The sequence below is a fragment of the Passer domesticus genome, chromosome Z (assembly GCF_036417665.1).
Source record: "Passer domesticus isolate bPasDom1 chromosome Z, bPasDom1.hap1, whole genome shotgun sequence".
Taxonomy (NCBI): domain Eukaryota; kingdom Metazoa; phylum Chordata; class Aves; order Passeriformes; family Passeridae; genus Passer; species Passer domesticus.
The window spans coordinates 26,403,968-26,427,777 of NC_087512.1; the positions used below are offsets into that span (position 1 = coordinate 26,403,968).

General features: G+C 39.4%; 1 protein-coding gene across 24 annotated transcripts in view; it reads right to left on the bottom strand.

Annotated features, from left to right (window-relative positions):
* Positions 1–23,810, bottom strand: part of ARHGEF28 (Rho guanine nucleotide exchange factor 28) — a 119,586-nt gene that overhangs the window by 22,463 nt on the left and 73,313 nt on the right. For 21 of the 24 annotated variants that reach the window (XM_064403174.1, XM_064403169.1, XM_064403163.1 and 18 more), the window contains 20 exons: positions 21,533–21,572; positions 20,887–21,010; positions 19,397–19,529; positions 18,978–19,033; positions 16,787–16,838; positions 16,104–16,251; positions 15,870–15,991; positions 14,855–14,995; positions 14,144–14,394; positions 13,097–13,219; positions 12,589–12,706; positions 11,463–11,717; positions 10,536–10,612; positions 9,700–9,878; positions 8,944–9,035; positions 7,878–8,060; positions 5,178–5,312; positions 4,446–4,531; positions 1,130–1,168; positions 993–1,040 (listed from right to left, as the gene is read on the bottom strand). In XM_064403174.1, coding sequence (XP_064259244.1) covers positions 993–1,040; positions 1,130–1,168; positions 4,446–4,531; positions 5,178–5,312; positions 7,878–8,060; positions 8,944–9,035; positions 9,700–9,878; positions 10,536–10,612; positions 11,463–11,717; positions 12,589–12,706; positions 13,097–13,219; positions 14,144–14,394; positions 14,855–14,995; positions 15,870–15,991; positions 16,104–16,251; positions 16,787–16,838; positions 18,978–19,033; positions 19,397–19,529; positions 20,887–21,010; positions 21,533–21,572 — 2,402 coding nt within the window. The remainder of the gene's footprint in view (positions 1–992; positions 1,041–1,129; positions 1,169–4,445; positions 4,532–5,177; positions 5,313–7,877; positions 8,061–8,943; positions 9,036–9,699; positions 9,879–10,535; positions 10,613–11,462; positions 11,718–12,588; positions 12,707–13,096; positions 13,220–14,143; positions 14,395–14,854; positions 14,996–15,869; positions 15,992–16,103; positions 16,252–16,786; positions 16,839–18,977; positions 19,034–19,396; positions 19,530–20,886; positions 21,011–21,532; positions 21,573–23,810) is intronic. The other 3 variants (XM_064403161.1, XM_064403158.1, XM_064403160.1) reach the window with 3 other exon arrangements.

The window sequence follows — 23,810 nt, forward strand, 5'->3', positions numbered from 1 at the left end:
ATTTCAGGAGACATTCCCAGAGAGCTCACGTAGCCCTGCTGCCCTGTGCTGTCCACCCCAGAAAGTTTTTGGCTTCATGCAATGTGCCATCTGCACTTTCCTTGGCTCTTCCTCCAGTGTTGGGTCAGTTCCAGTGACTTGTAAACAGGACAAGATCCTCTGCTTGTTTCTTGGCACCTGACTGCCCATTCATGGTCTGAGCAGTTAAGACATGATCCTAAACCTTACTTTACTGTCCCTATTTGTTTTTCAATTACTCAAAAAATTTTCCCTGAATTACAGGATTTTTATTTTTCTTTTGTATTGTTTCAATACACTTAACTTCTAAGCCCAAGGTTTCCAGGATTATTATGAAATATGCTAAGGTAAATAGGGTCTAAAAATTAAGTATACTGAAATGAAACATTTAAAAATAGAATTATAAAAGTGCAGCTAAATAAGAAGAGATAAGACATTCAAGCTCAGCATAAAAGAGGCAAATACTTCATACTGAGGCCCTACAGTAAGTGTACTAAGTGGGTAAAGTAAGTAAGGCCCAAAGTAAGTGACATTTAAGCATCTAAAATGGGCTTAGTTTGCTACCTGAGCTACCTGGCCAAGTTACTGCTTACTACTAGCCAGGAGAACAGTCCAATCAAAATACAAAATTTTTTCAATTCTTTGAACTATAATTTCAGAATTCTGTATGTGGAATGACATCAGTTCAAGTGGAGCCATCATTTTACTTTCCTGCTAGGTTTTTGGACTGTACAAACATCCTCTTTTGGGAGGAGGGATGGATCTCCAAGCAGATTAGTATTATTCAGTTCTTAAAAGAAACCTACCACTGATGTAGAATAAAACCATATTCCATGACAACTTATGCAACAGTCAGAAGAGATCAGGATAAATTAACATAATGTCTAAAAGTAGGACAACATGAAAACAACACTTTAAAAGCAAATTATTAGGACAAATTAATTACTCTCTGAAGTTAGTAGTGGAGTAGTCACCTGCATGCTGTATAAGAGACGGGTTAAGTTCTGGATTGCTTGTACAATCTAGAAAATAAAAGAGAAGGATTTTCAAAGGTTTGACCACTGTTAATTACATAATTACTACATTCTGTCTGAAGTTTAAATTAACTCACCTCTGTCCCTGTAGATTCTGAAAAATTCATACTTCCTCCCTAAAATAAACACATGTAGTTTTAAAAAGTTGTTTTAAATTTTAAAGTTGTATCATCAAGGTAATTTTTTTTAAACTAGTGGGCACATGTGGCTAGAAAATGTGTACTGAGTCAACCCTTTATGTGGGTATATTAAAAAAGACAGAAGCAACAATCTGTGAAGACTAATAATACATCAATAATGGAGTTTCCATGGAAATTACTAGAGATTCTGAACACAACTGTTCATCCACAATTTTAATCCCTTGTGAGTAATGTTACATAGAAAAGACATTTCAATTAATTCTTTGTTTACTTGAGAGTTTTGAAATACAGTAACCAGATTTCTGTATAGTTTCTATACAGTACAGTGGGTTAAGATTACTTATAGTAGGACAAAGCATAAGACTTTTCAAAAATAGAGATAAAAATGTACTAAGAAACTAGCAAGAAGTCATGTTATTGGATCACAAAAATGCCTTAGGTGCCCTGTGAAATGCTGTGCCCAGTACATGCTACAAAAGGCACCAGCATGGTCACTACTGTCCTCTGCAGCAAGGCACAGCTGCCTCACACTTTCCATGCTGCTCCCTTTTCCTAAGAAGCTCTCTAAATTTATGGGGTGAAGCTACCCATAATCCCTTCAGCATGAAGAACAGCTCCTCTGAGAAAGATAAGATGAAATGGTGAGAACTGCTTCAAATATAATCCCTTCTGAGACTACGCTGAAAATACTTCCTGTATGATTTTTCTTTCTTTTTTTTTTTTTTTTTTTTTTTTTTTTTTTTTTTTTTCCAAAGAAGCTGAGGAGAGTTTGGGGAATATTTGTTTTCTCTCTGATTCTCTTAAGTTCTCTACTGAGTCTCATTTTCCACCACAGAGAGCAAAGCATCTGCTACATTTAGATGCAATAACTGAAAATGAAAATGAGAAAGACCAGCCCCCTAAACACAACCCAACACAAGACACCCATGGGGCAAAGGGAGTACCAGCTGCATAATTTCCTCCACTACTCTTTCTCTCATTATATCTCTTCAGTATTTCTTTCCACTCCCCCTCCACATCTTCACCTCCTCCTCCTCACTGTATCTCCAAGCCATAGAAAAGCTCAGCTGTCCTGTGAAAGTAGAGGATTTTGTGCAGATGTCTTTGTGCAGCACAAGAATGGTTTCCTTAGCAAAGAAAAAGGCAGGGAGGCAGCATAGGGCCAGGAGGGAGGGAAAGGAGATAATGCTGGAAGGGTGAGGAAGAGTGTACAAGGGAGAGCCTGCACATTGGACAAGAACAAGGTTACTTTCAGGTTTCTAAGTCCTTTTTAATTGAAAACGGATGTGCACAGGGGGAAGGTTTGTCTGGCATTGGCTTGACCAAGGAGCTGCAAGTGGCCAGTCCCAGTGCCTATGGCCCCTCACTGCAGCACCACTTGAGTGCTGAGACATGAGGCTGAGGCAGGTTTAGCTGAGCTGGCACATGCCCTGCAAGTCCAGCTAGGAGTGAAGCTGTAATTTCAGGAGTTTAACTGTGCTGAAGGCCACCACCGCCTCTCTGCCACTGTTCCTGATCACCTTGGATGAGGATGGTCAGATTCCAGGGCAGGCTGCACTGTGCTTTGAACAATGCCTGCAGAGATACACTTAAAAGGCAGGAGCAGGGGACACAAGATGAGAATAACTTCTCACAGCTGCCCACTGGGGATCCTTCATGTTGCAGAGACAATGCTCTTCCTTCCAGTAAATAGTCAGCATGTAACCTCCAAGCTGGGAGCTCTTGCCTCCGTGTCCCGCTTCTGTTTTCCCAAGCTAGCTGGGCTGAGTCCCGAGCTGTCACCCCCCAACCCTGGGACTGCACACCCACCTCCCTGGAAAGCCCTTGCCTTGCCTCTTTTCTTTGCTCATTCTGCCACCTCCTGGTAAGTCTGATTGTGACACGGTATCAGAAGGTATGGTGCCTTGCCCAAACAATAGGCCATAAATAACAGGAAAATGGCTTAGGGTGGAAGAGTTGGAGGTCTCTGCAGCTTTATGAATAGGCATAGCTTCAAAGTTACAGGAGGTTGCTGAAAGCCTTCCCCAGTCAAATCCAGGAAACCTCCAATGGTAGAGACCCCCACAACCTCTTTGGACAAACACTGCTCCTTGATCATCCTTGCACTGAATTTTTTTCCTTATATACACTCAGAATTTCCCTTGCTGCAACTTGTAATCCTGGACACTCATCCTTTTGCTGTGCACCTCTGAAAAAAGCCCAGCTTCTCCTTCTCTATAACCCCAAGGCAAAGTTTTCATGTAGAACTACTGCAATTTTTAGTGGGCCATATCTGAGCCCCTCTACCTTTTCTAGGTTCTATTCCTCTTCACCTGCTCTCCTACGTGGTCTTTTGTTTTCAGACTATTTTTTCCATTCACATTCTTCCTCCTGCTCCCTTCTATCAGCAGTCTGATAACTAAGAGGATCTAGTGCTAAGCATAAGGTGAGGTTTTAGAGAGATTGGTGTATTAGCAAGAGTATTCTAAATATAGAAAACAAACAAACACAAGGTTTTAGGCACACAAGCCCTCTTTCAGACCTGATGCAAAGACAGTATGTTAACGCTAAACTTTCGAGCAAAGTTTTCTTTCCATTTCAAAGTCTGTATCTTACATTCTTGTCTCTCCCCTTTATTCCTTTTGTGATTCTTATTCTCCACCTAAGATCTACACTATTATGGTTCACTTTATTTTCACACAGTAATTCATGTTACTTACTCCAACACTCTGCTGCTACATAAAATTTGTCATTCCTAGTCTTATCCAGAACTGATTTTTGATTCTGCTTTTCTCCCCAGATTTGCTTATCAGCTACAGGACTTTGTAAAATGGGCACTTGTTCTTCTATTCTCTAATTGCTCCATTTTGTTTTGATTCAAATTCTGAAGCAAGCTGGTGTAAAAACATCCATCCTATCTTATGTGCTTGTTCTCGGGATGAAGCTCTTCCAAATGCACAAGTGTTCCTTGCATTAGCTGAGGACTCTGTCACTGCAGGAGACTTTCATCATCCTGTGAACAGGAATAGCCCATACAAATGGTTTGAAAACACTGCCTTTTATTACAACTCACTGATCTTAAGCCTTGCAGAAAAATCATTCCGTGCTTGGATTGTTTACGACTGCTTTTAAAAATTTTATTATTAATTGCTGTGACCTCTATTAGACTGAATTACTTGGATCTGAGTGAAAATCCCCATAAAAATTTGAATAGTACGTACAGGCACAGTGCCCAGACTGCCATGTGCAAAGCAGGAAGAAAAACTTACAATACCTTATCCTCAAGATCGGCACCTGCCATTTCCTTTTCAACACTGAGATCAATTTCTGGTGATTCTTCAATTTCTTTTCTTTCTGCATCTAACAGATAAAGCCCCAAGAAAATGCATAAGAAAGGTGTCAAAGCATATATTGACTAGAAAAACAAAGAGCATGTTTTTTTACAGCAACTCAGATCTATGAGAAAGTGATTTTTATGGTTTGTAGTTACATAAGGGATCCTAGGCTGGGGAAAAACAAATTTGCAAGCCATGATGGCACATGTGGCTCAGCCCAGTTTTCCTACCTTACAAATTAGCACTATTTCATTTATGAAAGTTTGGAGATAAGTGTAACCATAACACTAAAATGCTCTGTAGCAATGTTTTTTAGACAACTTTATTCACAATTTTGTTGTGAGAAATTAATGCTACCCTTTGCAGCTGAAATTATTGGAATATCAATCCCAGTTTCCAAGCCTCCTGACAACAAGAGAAATGGCACATAGTGCAAGATAGACTTGGTGCAGAGCTGAACAACAATGACAAGAAAGTGTACTTTCAACAAAGTTATGTAACAATTTACACTACCTGAGCATTTGCCCAAAGACAACTTTTAGTACATTACTTTCTATTGATTCTGTACTAGACCATATGGGCTTTCCAAAAAAAAAAAAAACAACAAAAAAACAATCTGGTATCAATTATTTTAGCACTCTAAAGATGTAAAAGCACCAAATTTTACTCACCACCCAGTGCAGATTCCAGTATTTCGTTGGTAGTGAATCTATGCTTCCCACTTAATTCCTCAGTACTTTCCTCTGGTGATCTGTCTGTTTCATCACTCACTTGTGATGTTGTTACAGCAATGTGGAGACTTTCAGCTGAAGAGGAAAACATGCAGAATTACAGACACCCCTTAAATAGCTCCTTAGTGCATGAATGCACTAAGTTCCTCAATGACATAGAAATGATTGACCATGGAATAATTTAACTTGTAAGGGACTTCCAGAGGTCACCCAATCCTGCATTTCACTAAAACTGGTCAGTCTAAATTGTGTTGCTCAGAGCTTTGCACAACAAGCCTTTAACACCTCCAAAGACAGAAACTTCAAAGTCTCCCTGAGCAAACCTGTTCTAACATTCTCATGGCATTTAATTTTTAATTTTAGTTAATTGGAATTGCCTGGGTTTCACCACAGGACTATTGTCTCTTGTCCATGTGTTCTTTTATTGTCATGGGCCTCTTTAAAATCCAGCTTCTCTATATCCTCCCATTACACTCTCATTACTGCTGTGGACAGTAATGAGATCCCACGAAGCCAGCTACCTCAGTTTGCCTTCAGACATCATGTCCTCCAGTCCTCTAGTCATTCTGGTGCCTTTCACTGGATTTGTTCTACTTTGTCAATGTCTCTCTTGGCCAGGGAAAGTGCAGCATCCATCACGGCAGCCCAGACAGGACTCACCAAGGTTAAGTAGAGGAAGAATCACCTCCCTCAACTTGCTGGCAACTCCCCTCCTACTGCAGCAGTGCAGGAAGCAGTTGGCCATCTTTGCCACAAGAGCAACTTCTGCCTCATGGTCAACCTGCTGTCGAGTAGGACTCCCAGGTCCACTTCCACAAAGGTATTTTCTACCTCATCAGTGTCCAGTCTGTACCAGCACACAGGCTTACATCACCTGAGACGCAGCACTTTGCATTTATCTTTGTCAAATGTCTAAGCGTTCCTCTTACCATTTTCCCAATCTGTAGAGGTCTCTTCAGCCCAGTGAATGCACCACTTCTCACCATGACAGTCATGGGCTTGCTAAGAATGTACTCAGTCCTGAGGTTAACTGCATTAATAAATATGTTGAACACTACCAGTCTCAGGATACACCCGCTAAGAGAATTCCCTATAACATGATACCAACTGGATGTCATATAACCTCTTCAGTCCAGCAGTCCGGCCTGTCTTCCACCCATTTAAGCAGTTTACATCGATTCAGATGTAATGCTACAGCCAGTGCAAACAGTGTTGAAGGTCTGAGAGAATCAAGGTAACCAACATGCACCCTTCTCTCGCCATAAAACTTGTCAGGCAAACTTGCCCTAATTAATCTGTGACAGTTGTTCCAAATCATCTTCCTGTCTTTCAGATTCTTGGAAATGCCTTCCAGGAGGATTATCTCAGAGATGCTGGTGAGACTGACTGTTTTTTAGTTCTGTAAATATTCCTTCTTGGAGTGTGAGGCTTGCTTTCTTCAAGTCATCAGGAACCTCTCCTGATGACTGCGACTTTCAAAGTTGAGAGAAAACAGCCTCACAGTGACATTGGCCAGCTTGCTGAGCAGCCTTGGATTTATCCCATCTCATCTCATGGATTTGTGTACATCTAATTTGCTTAAGCACTATGTAATTCTGTCTTTCTCTACTGTGAGCAATGCTTTATTCCCCTAGAGTCTGCTATTAGCTCAGGAACTTAGTATTTCCATCCTGGAAAAAGATCCCCACAAATTGTCTACAATTTGAACAACTGTAAGCTTACACAGAGTGTTGTAGAGTTCCAAAATCAAAGACATCATCAACATCAACAACATGAGAGAAAGTGAAAAATACAGCAGTGGGCAGAATAAGGTGTGTAGTAAGTATAGGCTGCCATTTCAAATATTTTCTGTTTCATCACTGACTTACTGTACCCTACACAAATTTAATAAATTTTATCAATAAAATGCTCTTTGACTTAATAATGATGATGAAGACTAAGCTCCACCGCTTTATAGGTTGAAATGTTGTTAGTAGCACACAGTTCTCAACTTAGGTAATGCTAAAATCAGGACTCAGTTTACCATGCCTCCCTTCCACTGAGTTCAGGAGAAGTTTTGTTGAAGATCCAGCTAGGGAAGGTACCTACATATACCATTCCCTTCCTTCCTTTGTAGGACACAGCACTGTAGATGGTGCATCTAACAATGTCCTGTTAGATAGCAGGCAGAAAAAACAGGGCTTCTACAGCAATTGTGCTAGGTGTTTCTTGGTAGAAATTTGATTTGCTCTGTATGTAATCCTACAGGATTCTGAAGTGACATCAAAATCAGCCAAGGTAGTGAAGGCTGGGGACCAGGTGCAATATCATACTGCATACACGCTTCTCCCCTGCTGTGCTTTACAGAGCTGTACTGTGAGGACAGCTAACAACCTAACACCACGCCTCTGCCTGCTTACATTTGATGCTATGCCCTAAACATATCCAAAATATCCAGATATTTTCCAATCTGGCAAGTACCATCTCCTGTATCTGACAAAAATCAACAGATTTTTCTTCTACGCCCTTTGGAATTTTTGACACTGCCACTTCTTGAGATTTGATAGAATTTCAACACAAGGCCACATGTCTGCACTTGGTCACCTTAAAATATCTGCCCACATGAAGAGCCACCAATCCCTTCTTCCCATGCAAACTCACCTTCTCTGAGTGCTGCTGCCAGCAGTGAAGCAGCCTGTGGAGTTTCTCTGGAATCTGGTTTGATAAGTAGGTGAGGTTCTACATGGACATCTTCAAACCCACACATATCTGCGAGTTCTGCATAGATACACAGCTTTTCTTCTAAATAACTGCAGATTTGCTGGTCCTGGTTATTCAGTGATTCTGTCAACCAAAATTGAACAGTGCAAAATTGAAAACTGTATTATCATTTTTTATCCTGCAGGGAAAGCATGCTCCCCATTCACCTTTTTAATCTTTATGCCATGTAGAAAGTGCTAATTCAAGTTAAGATTCTTTTAAGTGGCCAGGACCCAAATTCATCCAAGTTCATCCCATAGTCTATCCAAATGAAAGCTAGCATACACCCTGGCAGAGTCTAGGCCAAAACCTTACCCTGATGAGGTGGCTTTGGCTGCTCTCTCTGGCCCTCATTACTGCTGTTTTTTTATAACAACGTGTTAGTTCTACCCCCTGGGAAAGCACTTGGCTCATGTGTGCTAGTAACTCAGGGCCTCAACCTCAGAGAACACCTACTTTCAGCAGAGAATGCCTTTCCCTGTGGATCTCAATAGGACAGACATGGCCACAATTTCTCTCCTCACAGCAGTATAAAGATGTGGGAGTTAGGCATGGGGGCACCAAGGAGGCAGAATTTATCCTTATATTTGCCAATAAAAATAATAGATGCAAAGGACAAAGTTCTATAAACAAACAAAAAGCCACACAATTTTGAAGATTCAAGGTATTTTCACAAATTCAGAACTACCTGATCTTGGTGCTAATCTGTGAAAATCAGTATTTGTTTTGAAAACGTCAATTTATATTTTTATTTTTCAGTTATAGAAATGTAGCAAAACCATTAAAGTCTTTGGAAAAAACATGCTTCTCTTTTACTACACTCACATTATACCATCAGACCACCTCATCTGTCTCTGCTGTGACTCTGCCTGTTGAGCCACTTTGAACATATCAGCCACCATGAGTGCATTAATAATTCATCCTGTGTTCTGAGGATGCTCTCAGAGCGACAGGAAAGGTACCACACCTTGATATTTCTGAATTCTGTATGCCTTGGCCTCAGCAATACGTCTGTCCTCATCAGATTCATTCATTTTGACTTCCTCTTCCTCTGGACAACTTCAAAGATAAAAGACAAAGGTGGATAAAGCAAAATCTGCACATCATATATTCATCTTCAATACAATGTTATGTTCACAATAAACAGAACACAAGACCAGCACCTTTTGCAACAATCCAGAAGCATGCCATTTGTCTGCTTCTTTAAGAAGCAGTAAGTGGACATCAAGCAGACTGAAGGACTCCTTATTACTCTGGTAAGGCTGCACTGTGCAGCGAGAGTGGCTGGTGCACACCAAGCATAAGCTGTCCCAAGCATAAGATTGGCCCCATCAGAAGCAATGTTTTCCCTACCATTCTTAATGAGCTGACACCAAGATAACAGACATGTTATTATGATCTCCTCAAATGGTTGTATGGACACCTGCAGGACCCTGGAAGGCAGCCAGTGCCAAAGGCAAAGGTGAGGGAAGGCTGGTACAATGGTTGGTAAGGATGTCTGATGAGGAACAGAAAGGGTCTGATTCAGTGGGAAACCAGGAGGAATATGGGAAGTATGGCAGGAGTGATGAAGATGTTTTGGCACCTGGAGGTCAGAGGAAAACCCAAATTTACAGATGGACCCAGAACAATGCAGAACAAAGAACATGCTACTGTGAATATCCAACCAACCTCCCATCTACTTTGGACTACCAGCATGAAAACCAAACGCCTTTTCCCCTACCTTTCCACTGCCTCTTGAATATGCCTCATCCAGTTGTTACGTTCTTCTTTGGAGCTGGTATGAACCTCATACATCTCAGGCCCCACAGATGAAGCACTGATCAGAAACATCCCCCTTTCTTCATTAGCTACTTCTCTTACTATGAGCTTCTGAAGGGAGATAACTGAAGGCTTCTGGTCCTGGAGGAAGTAGTCAAAGCACATGCATAATAAATTACTTTCTTATAAAACACACTCTAGGAAGAACATGATTTTTCAATTCATTGGACTAACACTAGTCCCGATATAGTCAGACTACTGAAAGTTTGAGTAATCAGACATCCTTTTAAACTATTCTTTAAAATATGTTACACTGTCAATGAAGAAATCAAGCACTAGATATGTGCTGAAAAGAAAATCTCAGAGGCTCACTGATACTGAGACACAATATTCATATAATGTTTACATTTATATAGTTGGGAACTTTTTTCCATGATCTGTCATGTCTTTTATGTGTGTTTACTACTATATTTTCAGTAACAATTGTTCTTCTGTTTGTTTTATGGAACAAAAAAATTAAAATTTATATTAGACAACTGAAAGAGCCTGCATTACTTCCCACCTTCACAACCATGTAAAGCACAGCATTAAAGATATAATTCTGTTAATTTTATCCTTTTCCACAAAAAAAATTACTTTTGAAAACAAATTAAATTTTCTATATACTGACACACAATACCAGGATTTTAGGAAAAAAAAAAAAGTTATGTGAGAATGAGCTGGATAAGGACCTAATTTTTGAGAAATATACAAATGAATGTGCAACATATGTGTTAAAATATCTGACAATATACTCACGACAGCTGCAAAGATGTATTTTTGATCCTTTTCTTGTAAGAACAGTAGTACATCAGTTAGAAGCAGAGCTAAGGTGTCTTAAAATGAGAAATAGAAAATACTGGATTTTAATTAAGATTAGTGCAATCAGTGTTAAATTATTACTTTATCTTTATAAAGGGAGATGCCCCAATGAAGAAACATGTCATAGAATCCTACAGTAAACTAAACAGGAAATATCTGAATTAGCCCATGGTCTCCACGAAGCACCCACACATCCCTGCTTTGTATCTCCCAGGAAAGTTCACCATGCTGGAGCACAGGCCGAGAGAAAGAAGAAATCCTTGCACCAATGGCAATACAACTTCCCTGCTTTGTCTGTGCTGTAACACACACTCACAGCACAGTATTGCACTGGTAAAAGCATTTCTAAAATAATGATCAACAGACAGCTTTATAAAGTTGTACAGCAAAAACTAGTAGGGTCTAAAAAAACTCCAACCCCTAACACATGATTACTACCAAAAATCAAAATCTGAGCTTGGATGTAAAAATTGCGCTCTGGCCAAGTGTGGCTTCAGAATTTCTTTTCTATTATGGATGTCTCATTACCACTGAATTGTTAATAAGCTATTCTCAATGGCAAGTACTGCAAACAATAAAAATGTACAAGTCAAAACATTATGTTAATTTAAATTTGAAACCAAAATACTAGAAGGAGGGGATTGGAAGAAGAAATGCAGAACTTGTGTTCTTACGCAGATTACTCACAAATCATGGCAGCTTCTGGAAATGATCATCCAGAAATTAGTGGAACATTGGCAATACCATTACCTCAGACATTCTTATTTGCAATATAGCACAAGAAAGTATTTTTTCTCTTTAACCAGTCTTCAAATGTTATTTGCAAGTAAAGAGTTAGAAGACTTTACTACTTAGATTAAATACCTTTGAACCGACCAGTCGCTGTCTTCCAATACACTAAACCTTCATGAAGAAGTAGCCTCTCTTTCCTCATCAAGTCTTGCTTCCTAAAAACATGGCCATTTTTCAGTTTTGTATATGTTTTGTTCTCAGTTCTACAGAGAATTTCCAACAGCTTTTGCTTTTTCTCATACTCATTCACTTTCAAATCTACTGTTGCTATTATATCCTTAATTAGACGAAGGGCTTTGCACAAGTCTCTATGTTCTTCTGTTCCTTCTGTATGAAACAAAAAATAAACAACATGACACTAGTCAGCATGTTCAAGAGAAGATATAATTTCTTGCTTTCTGGAAACAATCAGCATCATGCAAACTTTAAATTGATAAACTTGTTAATTTAAGTTGAACCTTGCAACCATTTTACTAGAATTATTAGAGGTATATAACTTTGACTCACCTATTAAAAGATGACCTGTACCTCAGATTTATTCATTAGCCAAAACAACATGTTGGATAGTTTCTGAAATATTTATGAGGTGCTAACACTCAAAAAAAAAAAAAATAGTGGCTAAGTAAATCATATAGCATATTATTTTTATGGCTAAAAAAGTACCCTTGAAACAGGATTGCAAGTACAAATGATTTGCATTGTATATGCAACTTTCTACAATGCTCATTTAAGGGACAATATCTTTAAGTTAACAGTAATTGTAAAAAGGTATAGTAAGTTCCAGAGGGCATTCAATCTTTGCCTGAAAAAACAGAGAGTAATTTACAAAATGTTTTTCTAGCCCTACTTAGAAAAGGCTCCTTCAGAACTAATTCGAAAGGTACACATGTGTATCTGAGCTAGTTTCACATACTTTAGTCAAGGTCTTTTCCTAAAACAAGTATGCTGTTCTAGACTTCTATGGCCTACCTGGCTGGAATATCAGAAATCTTCACAACCCACCCTTGACAAGACCTATATAGACCAGACAGCTCTCATCAGGTGACATTTGCCTGAACAGTAGGTATTTATGTTACTCTGGTTGTATCTCAACAGAGCAGTGAATTTAATCTTTTGTGATATTGTAGCTGTGCAAATTCCTTACGTCAGAAGTGTGCTAGGATTTCAGACATGAAGCAACACTTTAGCTTTTATTTACCTTTTGAATATTGCAATATCCTTTCAACCAAAACAGGGTATTTGGTGATTCGCTGGGTGACGAGCAAAATGCATTCAGGGATTCCTCGGCGTCGTGCCAACAGGTTGCTATTTCTCAGCTGCACAGATGTAAATATATACCTTAGGCAGTAAAGGCATATTAAACCACCAATTGACTAATAAGAAATATGATCTAAAAGCATTAGAATAAGTTAAAACAAATGCTGGGTAATTGGAACCATCCCCAAGGAACAGTTGCTGTGCTGAGGGATGAGGCGTACTGTAACAGGAACACGTGTGTAATACACATTGGATGCCAAAGCATTCTAAAATTTGAAAGAAAACTGTGATTTATCAGCTCACTAGTTAAGGAAAAAAACTTTTGCCATTTTTATTGGCCATTTAAAGTGAGTTGCAGAATATAATCCCAACCCTAAATCTAAGTAATAGCTATGTACCTTTTTCCCGAGCATTTTGTCAATAGTGCTCATGATTCCACATTAACTTACTTTAATAAAATTCTGGAACTTCTTGTTTTGTTGCAGCTCTTTGAAGAGATTAACAGCTTCTTTCTGATGGCTACAAAACTCTCCATATATTTTCTCCATTTTAGTTGCATTTTCCTCTGAAAACTGAAGAAATTAATAAGTGAATTATGCTTAACATTCTATCTGTTAGGAAAGTGTGTACCTTTAACTAGTGAATTTTGGATGAATAGGGAACTTTTACATTACAGGGTTTATCAAGTTCTCTGAATTTCACTAACAAGGCCTGTCACTACAGAATGAAAATAGGCTAGCTGTTTTTAGGAGCAAGAAGAGGAACACAGGCTGGAGAAAACACAAGCAACCTCCACTGAACTCTTGCCACTAACAGCTAGAACATTGGAACAGCATTTTCTTCACCTCTTTTCAAACACAACCCTCTCAGGTTCATTTACTTCTGTCTGATCTCCACACTGCTTCTATACAAGGTAACACCTCAGCTCTTTATTTCAGTGGAGTGAAAAAAAACTGACAGAAGGTGAAAAGCTGCACCTCCCTTTCACAAGGAAGTGAGATGTGAATGTCAAGCCATCAGTTAGCTATCCTTTGGCCACAGGAAACACCTTGCAACCACACCTTCCCTACTGAGCAGTATCCTGCGATGTAACTTATCTGGGATGCTAGATTACTACAAGAAATTAACAGGTAGTTTCCTTTCCATCATCAGTTCTTCACATCTCTCCTCAGCTGATAAAGTGAATCCATTACTTTCATTTTTTGCAGTCCGTAGTATGACAGCAGCCTTCTACTGCAAACATGACCAAGTTCACCACTTCCCTTGTCACTCATACCACATAGGGAGAAATCCACCCCAAGTTCACCACAGTTACCTGACAATAATGATATTTTTTCACATTGCTATTTCATTCTGAAATAATCAGGGAGGACAGGTTCTAAATCTTCTTGAGGCAACCATAATTGTCTTCTTGCCCACAGAAGTTTTGGAGAAAAAAAAATGTTTAAATTTGGAACCCTGAGCACTTAAAGGATCAACAGAAGTGATGCTTCTACCTGCTGCACAAGGATGTCTCCAATTCTGCTAATGACAAAATTACGCTCGCTCCCTGCCATGCATGATTCCTGCCGCCTGTCCTTCATTCTGCAGAAGAATTGTCTGTGCACCTCCAGTAGCTCATCTAAGCAGGGGAATATTCTGTCCACCATGGTGTGGTCAAGCTGCAGTTCTTCCTTCATTCCTTTCCTGAATATTTCAGACATAATGAACAGGGTATGGATGTGATGTACTTCTGTTTGCATCAGCTCTGCGGTATAAAAGAAAAAAGGATAGTGTAATAATCACCTGAATATTTTGCACACCTTATAAGACAGACTTTATCAAATACACAGTCATAATTCTTTTTCAGTGTGAGCCTCAAACCTAATTGATTATGTCAGTCAGAAGACTTAATTTATCTGGCTCTGACACAATTCTCTCTGTATCCCACTGAACAAGCTGTGGTTGTAACAGCTTGAGCTGAGGATTGGATGAGGCCTCTTCCAATTTCAACTATTCTGTGAACAGGCTAGTTATGTCTCTGGTGGCCACTACTATCAATTTCCTTAATTTAGGAGACATTGTACTTTGTGATAAAAATGTTCTTTGAACTTTCTTGTTGTTTTGAATTGAAGCATTCATTCTTCTGGCCACAAACCATGTAGGTTTCCTCTCTATTTCATGCACCAAATTGCATTTAAACCTACACACAGCTTTGAAATACTGACCAAATATGACATCCTGCCGCTTGACGACATCCTTTTCTTGCTTGCTACAGAACATTGGATCCACAACAAGACTCCAGGAGTCTGCCTCAAACTCTTCTGCATCTGTGCAGAGATCAGTCCACTGAGACAAATCCACATCATCTATGACAAAATTTATATTTCTTTAACACCACACATATAAAGAGTAAGGGAAGTCCCTTGGCACATGCAGATCTATTCATATAGTAAGGGGAACACATCACAGAGATGAACTATAGGTAAGACTTCTGCAAACACTGCCATACAGCAAAGTTTGCCAGATGTGAATATTTTTACCAGTGTTGAATTGCTTTTGTGAGAGAAGGGGACGAGAATAGATAAAAAACACTCTTATTTCCTCAAATCAAATCCTTTTTATATCTCTTTGCTTGAAGAAATATTTTAAAATTTAAAAATAAAATTCAATATTTCCAAGAGCAGATGTTCAGTGAGTGGTATGTGCACCATCCTATGTGAGTGAAAGCCCTTCAGCTTTCAAATTCAGTCTCACACCTAGCTACAGAAAAAATCTATTTCTATTTGCTTCATAAGGCTATGCAGCTATTGTAAGAGCACCAGTAGCAGTTAAGAATTTGGGCTACTGAGGAAATACAAGTGTTGCAGGTTTACAATTTGCAATGGACGTGGTCAACAGAGTCTACTGGATGAGTGCAAAAGAAAAGTGTATTACTGTTCTGTTTCTGCAAGGATGCCAGTACATCTATCCCTGTTACTTTAAAATTGTAAAAACATACTAAAATATTCCAAAAGTTATAAAATAGTTACAAGGAGTTAGTTACAAGGAAGAAAGGAAAAGTTCTCTTTTAAGACTAACGTGTTTAATTTCATAATTTTAAAGAGGGATGCAACAGTACTTATCAAAAACAAGTGCTCTTCTTTGAGAAGATGAAGTGTCTTCCAAAATCAGCTAAGGAGTTTTTCTGGTTTTCATTTTCCAATACTAGCTATAAGGTGAAACATCGTGCAATATTCTCACCTTCCACCATAAAAGCATCCATTGAAGAAAAGGTCCCTAATGCTTGTAACATCTCTTCAGACTGTGACTTGGACTTCCAGGGGCTAGTTTCAGAGTCTTGTCCAGAAAATTGTGTAGCTCTTCTAGAGCAGAAATAAAATAAAATAAAAAAAAAAAAAGTATTTCATGGTTTAATTCTTCCTAGAAATCCTGAAAGATGTATTTAGCATAGTCCATCTGCAACTGCCCCTCTACCTTTCCAAACTGGCACTGGGGACACTTTTGGACAAGAGGTGGGGCTGTTGTGAGGCTTCCCTCTTTCCAAGAGACAGTCCAACGGGCACAGAGAAAGAAGGTTGCACTGAGGACAGCACCATCTGTGAAATGTCTCCAGGCAGGGAATCTGTGAGGCAAAGCACAACACAACATTTTGACAAACAATGAGTTTGTCATTGTTTGACAGAGTATGTCATCAATGGCACACTTACACTGAGAAATGGTCTCTGGTGTTCATATTGACCCACATCTGGCATCAGGAATGCCTACTTCTCAAGGTACATGACCACAGTGCTCTCTCACAGAATATAAAAAAAGCCTGTAGGCAATGTGGAATAGCCCCAGTGTGGCTGTAATTTGATAAGGAAATAAATCATACATGCTCTATAGGCGTGCAAATACTTGTGCACAAGATAAATGACATAGACAGAACTACTTTTTTTTTTGTTTTCACTGAAAATACAGTAAATTCACACTCATTGTAGAAGAAGATTTTTTTGATCTCTCAAAAAAAATTCATTAATTAGAGACACACACCCTTTCTTACAGGTACTGAAACAAAAATTAAAAATGGAGAAATTACATGGTAAAGTTCATACTGTCAGTCCCATGATTTTTAATCAAGGCCTACCTTAGAAATGCTAGGTTTATACCTAACTTACTTGTTACACCAACTTGGAGCTTGTTTTTATTATGGTATTTCTCCTGGGATTTCTGAAAAAAGAATTTTTTGAAATCACATAGGTGATAATATACTTAACAGTCAAGTCTGTAACTCATTCACATATAACATCACACAAAGTGCTACAAGAAAGAGATCCTAAATTATGGTACTAATTCCTTCCAATAACTAATTTTATTAGTTATTGGTAGATAATAGTATTCAAAGTAGAATACTATTTGTACTACAATATGAAACTATTTCTTCTAAGCAGACTGAGTTACAACATTCAACTTTCTCTATATGAGTATTGCCTGCAAAGGTTGTACAAAAAGTGCACATTCAGGGCTTTATACTCAAATAAGATCAAAGCATTTGTGGTAGTACACTATCTGAAGCATGAGTACCAAAGGCAGAACCGCTCCCCCTTCCAAAGTGGACTTTTGCAAAATCTGTACCAAAAGCCTGCTGTACTTGGGCATATATTTCACTTCAGGTGGGTCAGTGAACATTTTTCTGCACTGCATTCTTGCTGAGATGAATTGAGGGCTCTCGTGTCCTCTTGCAAGTAACCCACTATCCCCAGGAATCAAAGCCATCAGTTCAGCAGTCTTAATGCCTAAAGTTTCCCAGAAATTAGTGCAAGACCATGATGTGAAAATTATAAACAAAATTAAACCCACTTGATTTGTCTACAGTTTAAGGCTTGTTTATGCTGAAGAATCAGTATGGAATCATGCTCTCCTTGAAAGCCACCATGATGCAAAACACAGCTACACCAGAAAGACACGCTCCACAAATGTGAAAAATTACCCGCATCATTGTGGCACATTTCTCTTCAAGTCTCATTTTATTTCTTGAGGGCACTAGCCTTATACATCTAGTTTTCAATATTAAGCCTTTGTTAAGATAACCTCACCATGCATGCATTCCTTCTTAACCGTTAAGGTAGTATCCCTCAGCTCTAGTGCTGTTTTGCTCTGCTCAGAAGTGTTATATGTATTATGGTAATTCGAGCTGGTAGAGAATATATATATAAATGCATTAAATATGTTTAAGATATAAAAACCTTAAAATCACACTAGCAGGGGGAAAGGGGAGTTGCTTCACAGGGTGACAAAACTGCAGCTGGCAGCTGAGGAGGAGGTGTGTCATTAACATACGAAGTGAACCTAGCCCAGGAGATGGTCGTTCTCACTGGCAGAACGGGAAAACATCCAGCAATGATGGCCCATGAAGAGTTTCATCTTAGATAAACGGGGCCATCAGGGACATAAATCTGAATGCGGGATTCCGGGAACCAAAGAATGGACACACATCAGTTCTCAAACAGGATTTTGTCCAGCACAGGACAGAGAATGGATGCAATATGAATATGGAGAACCCAGAAAGGAGACAAAGAGACTCCCGAGTGGGCTAGAAAAAGGGTATAAGAACAGACTCTGCCAAGCAGCATTGTGGGGGATTCAGTGCAATAGCGGCCGGATCTGTGTTCTCCCAGCTTCAATCCCAGGGTCAGTGCTGTTCCTTGATTGTGGGCTGTCAGGACTATATATCGGTCGCAAAATAAATTCTATTTTTATTAAATTGGCTGGATCAATTTTTACCTATAACAGAAGCATCTGAACGCTGGGAGTAATTGCCTAGGCAGGTAGCTGTGGAGTCTCCTCTCTAGAGATTTCCCAGAATGGGTGAAACAAACATCTGCCCAAATTGTTACCTAGAACAAGCATCTGCCCAAATTGTTACCTAGAAGTGAGCCAGCCCAAGGGTGAGGAGGTAGATGAGGTCACCTGCCAGAGCCCCTTCCATCTCGGCTTTCCATTATTCCAAACATATGGAACCCCCCCAGTACACAAGGGCTCTTTCTCTCTGAGATTTTGAGAAGCCTTTCTTTTCAATCTGTTCTGTAATCCTCCAGGCCCACTATTTCACAGTCTGAGCTTGTGACGCTTCAAAAACATAAATACTTCTTGAAACTCGTTTTTGATCCCCTTCTAAAAATTGTTATTCAAGCACACAGAGCAAACAGTGTTAGCTCTGTTGCTCACCTTGCCATTCTGGCACCCTCACAGCCCCTCGCACACAGACACTGAGTCTGGACAGCCTGTGTGTATTTCCTTTTTTTCCTTCATTGTTTCCAGCCCCTTGGAAAGCAAGTATCCTCTAGTAAGATCAGAGTAGGATGTTACCTTGGTGCACACAGGAGCGCACTCCTTGCAGCTTTTATGCACAATCACACTGCAATCTGAAAGAGAAGATATGTTTCAAAGCCTGGCACCAAACGGGGTCCCACTCTGCAGAAAATGTACTCTGAGGTTTCAGTTTTCCCTCTTTCAGGTTCACATATTAAAGTGATCCTTGGCATCTTTGAATACGGATACAGGCTAGAAGAGAGTTTCTGCCCAATGTGCTAGGGCTAGGAGATCAACGATTCTTTCTGAATCTGTCACCTGCTGTACTTCTTCCCTCTCCCTTTTCAACCTCAGCTCATTACAGAAAACAGGTACATCCAAATGATGACAAGGTTTCAAACAACACACTGAACTAGGATGTCAGAACAGTATTCAGAGCACTGTAAATGCACAAGTAAAAGTCAGCAGCTACTTACAAGAACACTGTAGTGACTCCTTCCCTATAAGGGCCTTTTCACAGACCATGCATGGGATAACTCCTGGGAAAGTCCCATTTGTAAAATTGTGCCTGGTTGGTTTCTCCTTATCTTTGGTATCTTTATTTTTTGCCTTCATCCCCAAAAACAGAGGCAGGAAAATAAATAATTAAATAAATTAATACATAAATTAAATAAATAAAAAATATTTATTCAATCTTAAAAATTTAAATTAATTTTTTTCAATCTTAAAAACAATAAAATATTCCCTTATAAAACCAAATTATTCTAGAATATTTAATCCTTGTACTGGAAGACGTGCAACAGCATTCTGTACTCTTACACCCAATATTGCTGAAGCCCTAAAATTATATAGGCATTGTTTTTACTGTCAGCTAGGCCTGGAAGCATTATCAAGGAAGACTGGCAGAAATACATTTAGAAATCTAAAAAAAGGGGAGGGTCAGGAAACAAAATTTTAGAAGTGTTGTTCATTCACCGTACACTGTATATAGCCTCTACATGTGTACAGCTCATGCCTCTGCACACAGAGGTGCAATTAAGCAAATTTTAAAAAGTTATCTTTAGATCTTAGAAGGCATTAAAAACAGCCTATTTTTAATGAGTAGTAAAAAATTTAATAAATTCTACCTGTTTTTCCAGTACCCTTGTTGGCATGACTATACATATAGCTTATAGTTACTGACTCTTATACTTTAAGAGCGCACACAGACACAAGCTGCACAACCAGACATACATGTTCACAAGCTCATAGTCGGTTCTGACACTCTTGAAGGTGCTGCCTCAGACAAACACCTTCACATCCATGTAGTTAGGATGTCCTGGGGCACAGGAGGGCATACTAGGGAGCCTGCAAACTGTCAAAAGGCCACCCAGAAAGAGCCTGTAGGCCAAGCCTGTCTTTCAAGCTGCTAACTGATGCCATTAACCTAAAATTAAGGTGTCTTACAATTAAACTACAATGTTGTAATCTATCTTCTATAGTAGGTCTGTTTGACTGTGCAGGCCTCAATTCTCAAACTCTTTAACACTATGTCCCGTTTACTTATGCAAGAATTCCCATTGACTTCAAATAAGGCAAATTCAACTAATTACATCCTAATGTGGAAGTTTACATACTCAATTACTTTTTGAGAGCAATTCCAAGAACAGGCCCATCTCTCTTAAATTTATTTAACAAAGAAAATATTTCTTAAAAGTAATTCATACCTTTAAATATTGGCTAGATCACCAAACAGTGATCACTAATGATATCAAAGGAAAGCTGGTTTTTAATACAAAGGCCATTTCAGGGTAACTTGCATATGTTTTAAATTTAAAAAAAGAAAAGTGAAAAGAGTCTTCCTACAACTTTTGTGGTTTTTCAATAAACAATTTATCTTTACACGAAAAATTAGCTTCCATCTATAATTCATTTAATTACAGTGACATAATCATACATAATACTATGGACATAAATCCCAAATTACCTTGCCTTTATTCCGTGTGCTGGTCATCCTGTTCATCAGAAAACTGAATGTCCGACTCACTTTATATTTTTCAGACTCATTTTTCGAGGGTACAACATACTTATTCCATCCCTCTTCCTGAATCCTAAAACAGAAACCGGTGAAAAAATATTCCTCATTTCAGTGGTAACACTCCTTTAATTAACATATAGCAGAATCTGGGCAGTACTTGTTTCACCTAACACTTACAATTACGTGCTTTGTTGTGGGTTTAACACATTATGAAAAAGATTGCTATCCCTACACAAAAAGAAGTAACACATGCCAATAAGGACTTTGCATGTGTAATGTGTAACAAGCTTGCCTAGATTACAGCTGGTATCAAAAGCTCCTCTGCTTTTACTGCAGAGGCATGGACATTCCTACAGTGGACAGGAGCCCCAGCAGCAGGCAGAAACCCATCCCTACTTTGCACGTTCCAGCAAATCCCCGCTGCAGGATGTAAAGCTGGGCTGGGCTTGGCACACAGTTTAGGCATGAGTTCACAGAAGCCAGGCGCCTCTACCCCACTGCTCAAAGCCCACGTGGAAGGTCTCTTCCCCACACGGCTCCCTAGATGGCATTCTTGCACAGACCTGCTCCCGGCTCCCCGTGACACACACCCTACCTTTGCTCCCGGGACTGCTCGGGAGGGCTGCACGCTGGCTCTGCAAGACACAAACAGCCACAGGGCACTCAGACTGCAAGGTCATCGGACTTGTTTGAAACCCACGACCTCCACCAAGCCATAAGCCGACCATTAAGGGTTTGCAATGTCATTTGAAAATTAGGAAGGCAAAAACATACCTACATGCATTAGAAAAAGCTTCTTCTAGGTTAAGACCAGTTCCTACTAAGATTTTAGTTGACAGGTTCTGACAGAACTGAGAAGGGTATCACTGAATGCCAGTCTCTGCAAACAGTCTGTTTTTAAGAATAGCAAAAATTATTTATTTTGTTTTTCTTAACAACATAGACTTGAATGACTTTCCCTTCATTTTGCTTTTTTTATAATTTGCTATAAAATATCTTAATGACATTCTTCTAACATCTGCAGTTACATATCTTATGCAGCTTTATAAACAAAAAAAATTAAATCCTTCTACAAAAATTAAATCCTTCTACTACTCTAAGTACTGCCTAGGATGTTTAATGTGCTACAAATTTGTATCTTCTACAATTCTATGATCCTATAAACAGATGACCCAAGGAGATACTTTTCACAAGCTCTCTAAAAAGCAAAATAAAATATGAACAACTCAGTTGGATTGTTTTAGAAGAAAATAAAGCAAAACTGTAGAGAACACTACCGTTTTCAAATTAAAACCCACTTCCCTTTTGCAGACGTTTTTAGCAAAGCTGCCACAGGTATGGTTCAGAAAGATAAGTGCTTGCTTGCCTAAGTCAAAGCACCAGACTATGCTTTCTTTGAAGTTAGATACAGGCTTAAACACCCTTTGCTGAATCCACATCTCTTCAGACAAATGTAGACATCAGGTTAGCAAGACCTAGAATATTTACCAAAGAAGCAGCAAAACAAAAGGGCATTTTAGTTAGTTGTCAGGCATAACCTGTGCCACAGGACACTTCTGTAAGAAACCAATGCCACGTATCCATGGGAGATGAAGACAGCCTCATGCAAAACAGCACTGTGGAGCTGAGACACTGACTTAGAGAGTGTAAGGGCCTGGAGGAGGAATGAACCACTGTGCATGAGCACACCATCTACAGAGCAGGCACAAATTCTTTACTGTTGAAGCCTGCCTGGTAATACTCTCTCAAATAAATGCAGGTAGTCTGTTTTAAACCTGAGCATATTTTAAAGTTTCCACAAGAAAAGGATGGTGTTTTGCCTCCTTTTTTCTCATATTTTTTGTGGGAAAAAACTATCCTGTTGTCATTCTGAATTCATCTGCTTTGGCTTAGAATTTTTTGCAATGTGCAAGGGCAGATGCACCTCCTTCTTGCATAGCTAAACCCTAAGCAAGATGTCCAAAGTGTTGGCAGCTAGGCAGAGGTGAAGGGGGAGGTCTTTCATGTACAGACTCCTGCACAGGCCCAGACATAATCCTGCTACAGTCCACAGAGATCAGGATGAACTATCTGAGCCAGCTTCTTGGACCAAGCTCCGCGGCTAGCCCCATACCCAGATACAACTGCTCAAAGCGAGCACAAGTATGCCTGCCTCACACAATAATCACCACTGCCAGCTGCCAAACACTGTGTACAATGCTCCCATCCTTGCAAAATGCTGGCAAAAAGAGGCACAATGCAGGAGATGCTGGTGGAAGGAAGTGCCAGCAGGAAGCTCAGCAGACCACAACCCTCCTTCCCAGCATTACACTGCATCTGTGGTGCAGGCGTAGAACACCCTGCTTCTGAAGTCTGGACAAGAATGGGTTTTCACCTTCTCCACAAGACATATAAAGGTCCAAAAATGATTGTCCCAGAAGGAAGGGGAGAAAGTATGAAAAGGAAACGGATCCAAGCCCATACCAAGTCAGAGCAAGTAATGGTGTCTGGGTGAAACTTAAGGGGCTGTGACACCAACAAAGTCCCTTAGCTGCAATGTCAAAGGAATTCTGTTTTAACTTTGACACAGGGCTTTACTATTCTGCTAGCTTTTAATTCTGTGACATACTCCTAGATTTTTCTTCTGCCTTGTCTTTTTCAAAGACTTCTCACCTAAAGTGTTGAATATAAATGCTTACAGATACTTTAGGAGATGGAGGAAAATACAGCACATCTGCATGCTGGAGGCTGCAATATTTAATCCTCCTTACAAGGTGACATGAAATCATACAGTGAATTTGAGCAACATCAAAGAAGTTATTTGCTGCACTGCTTATTTCAGTTTCTTAGGAAAAAAGAAGCCCACTGCCATTGTATCTCTCACCCTCACAACA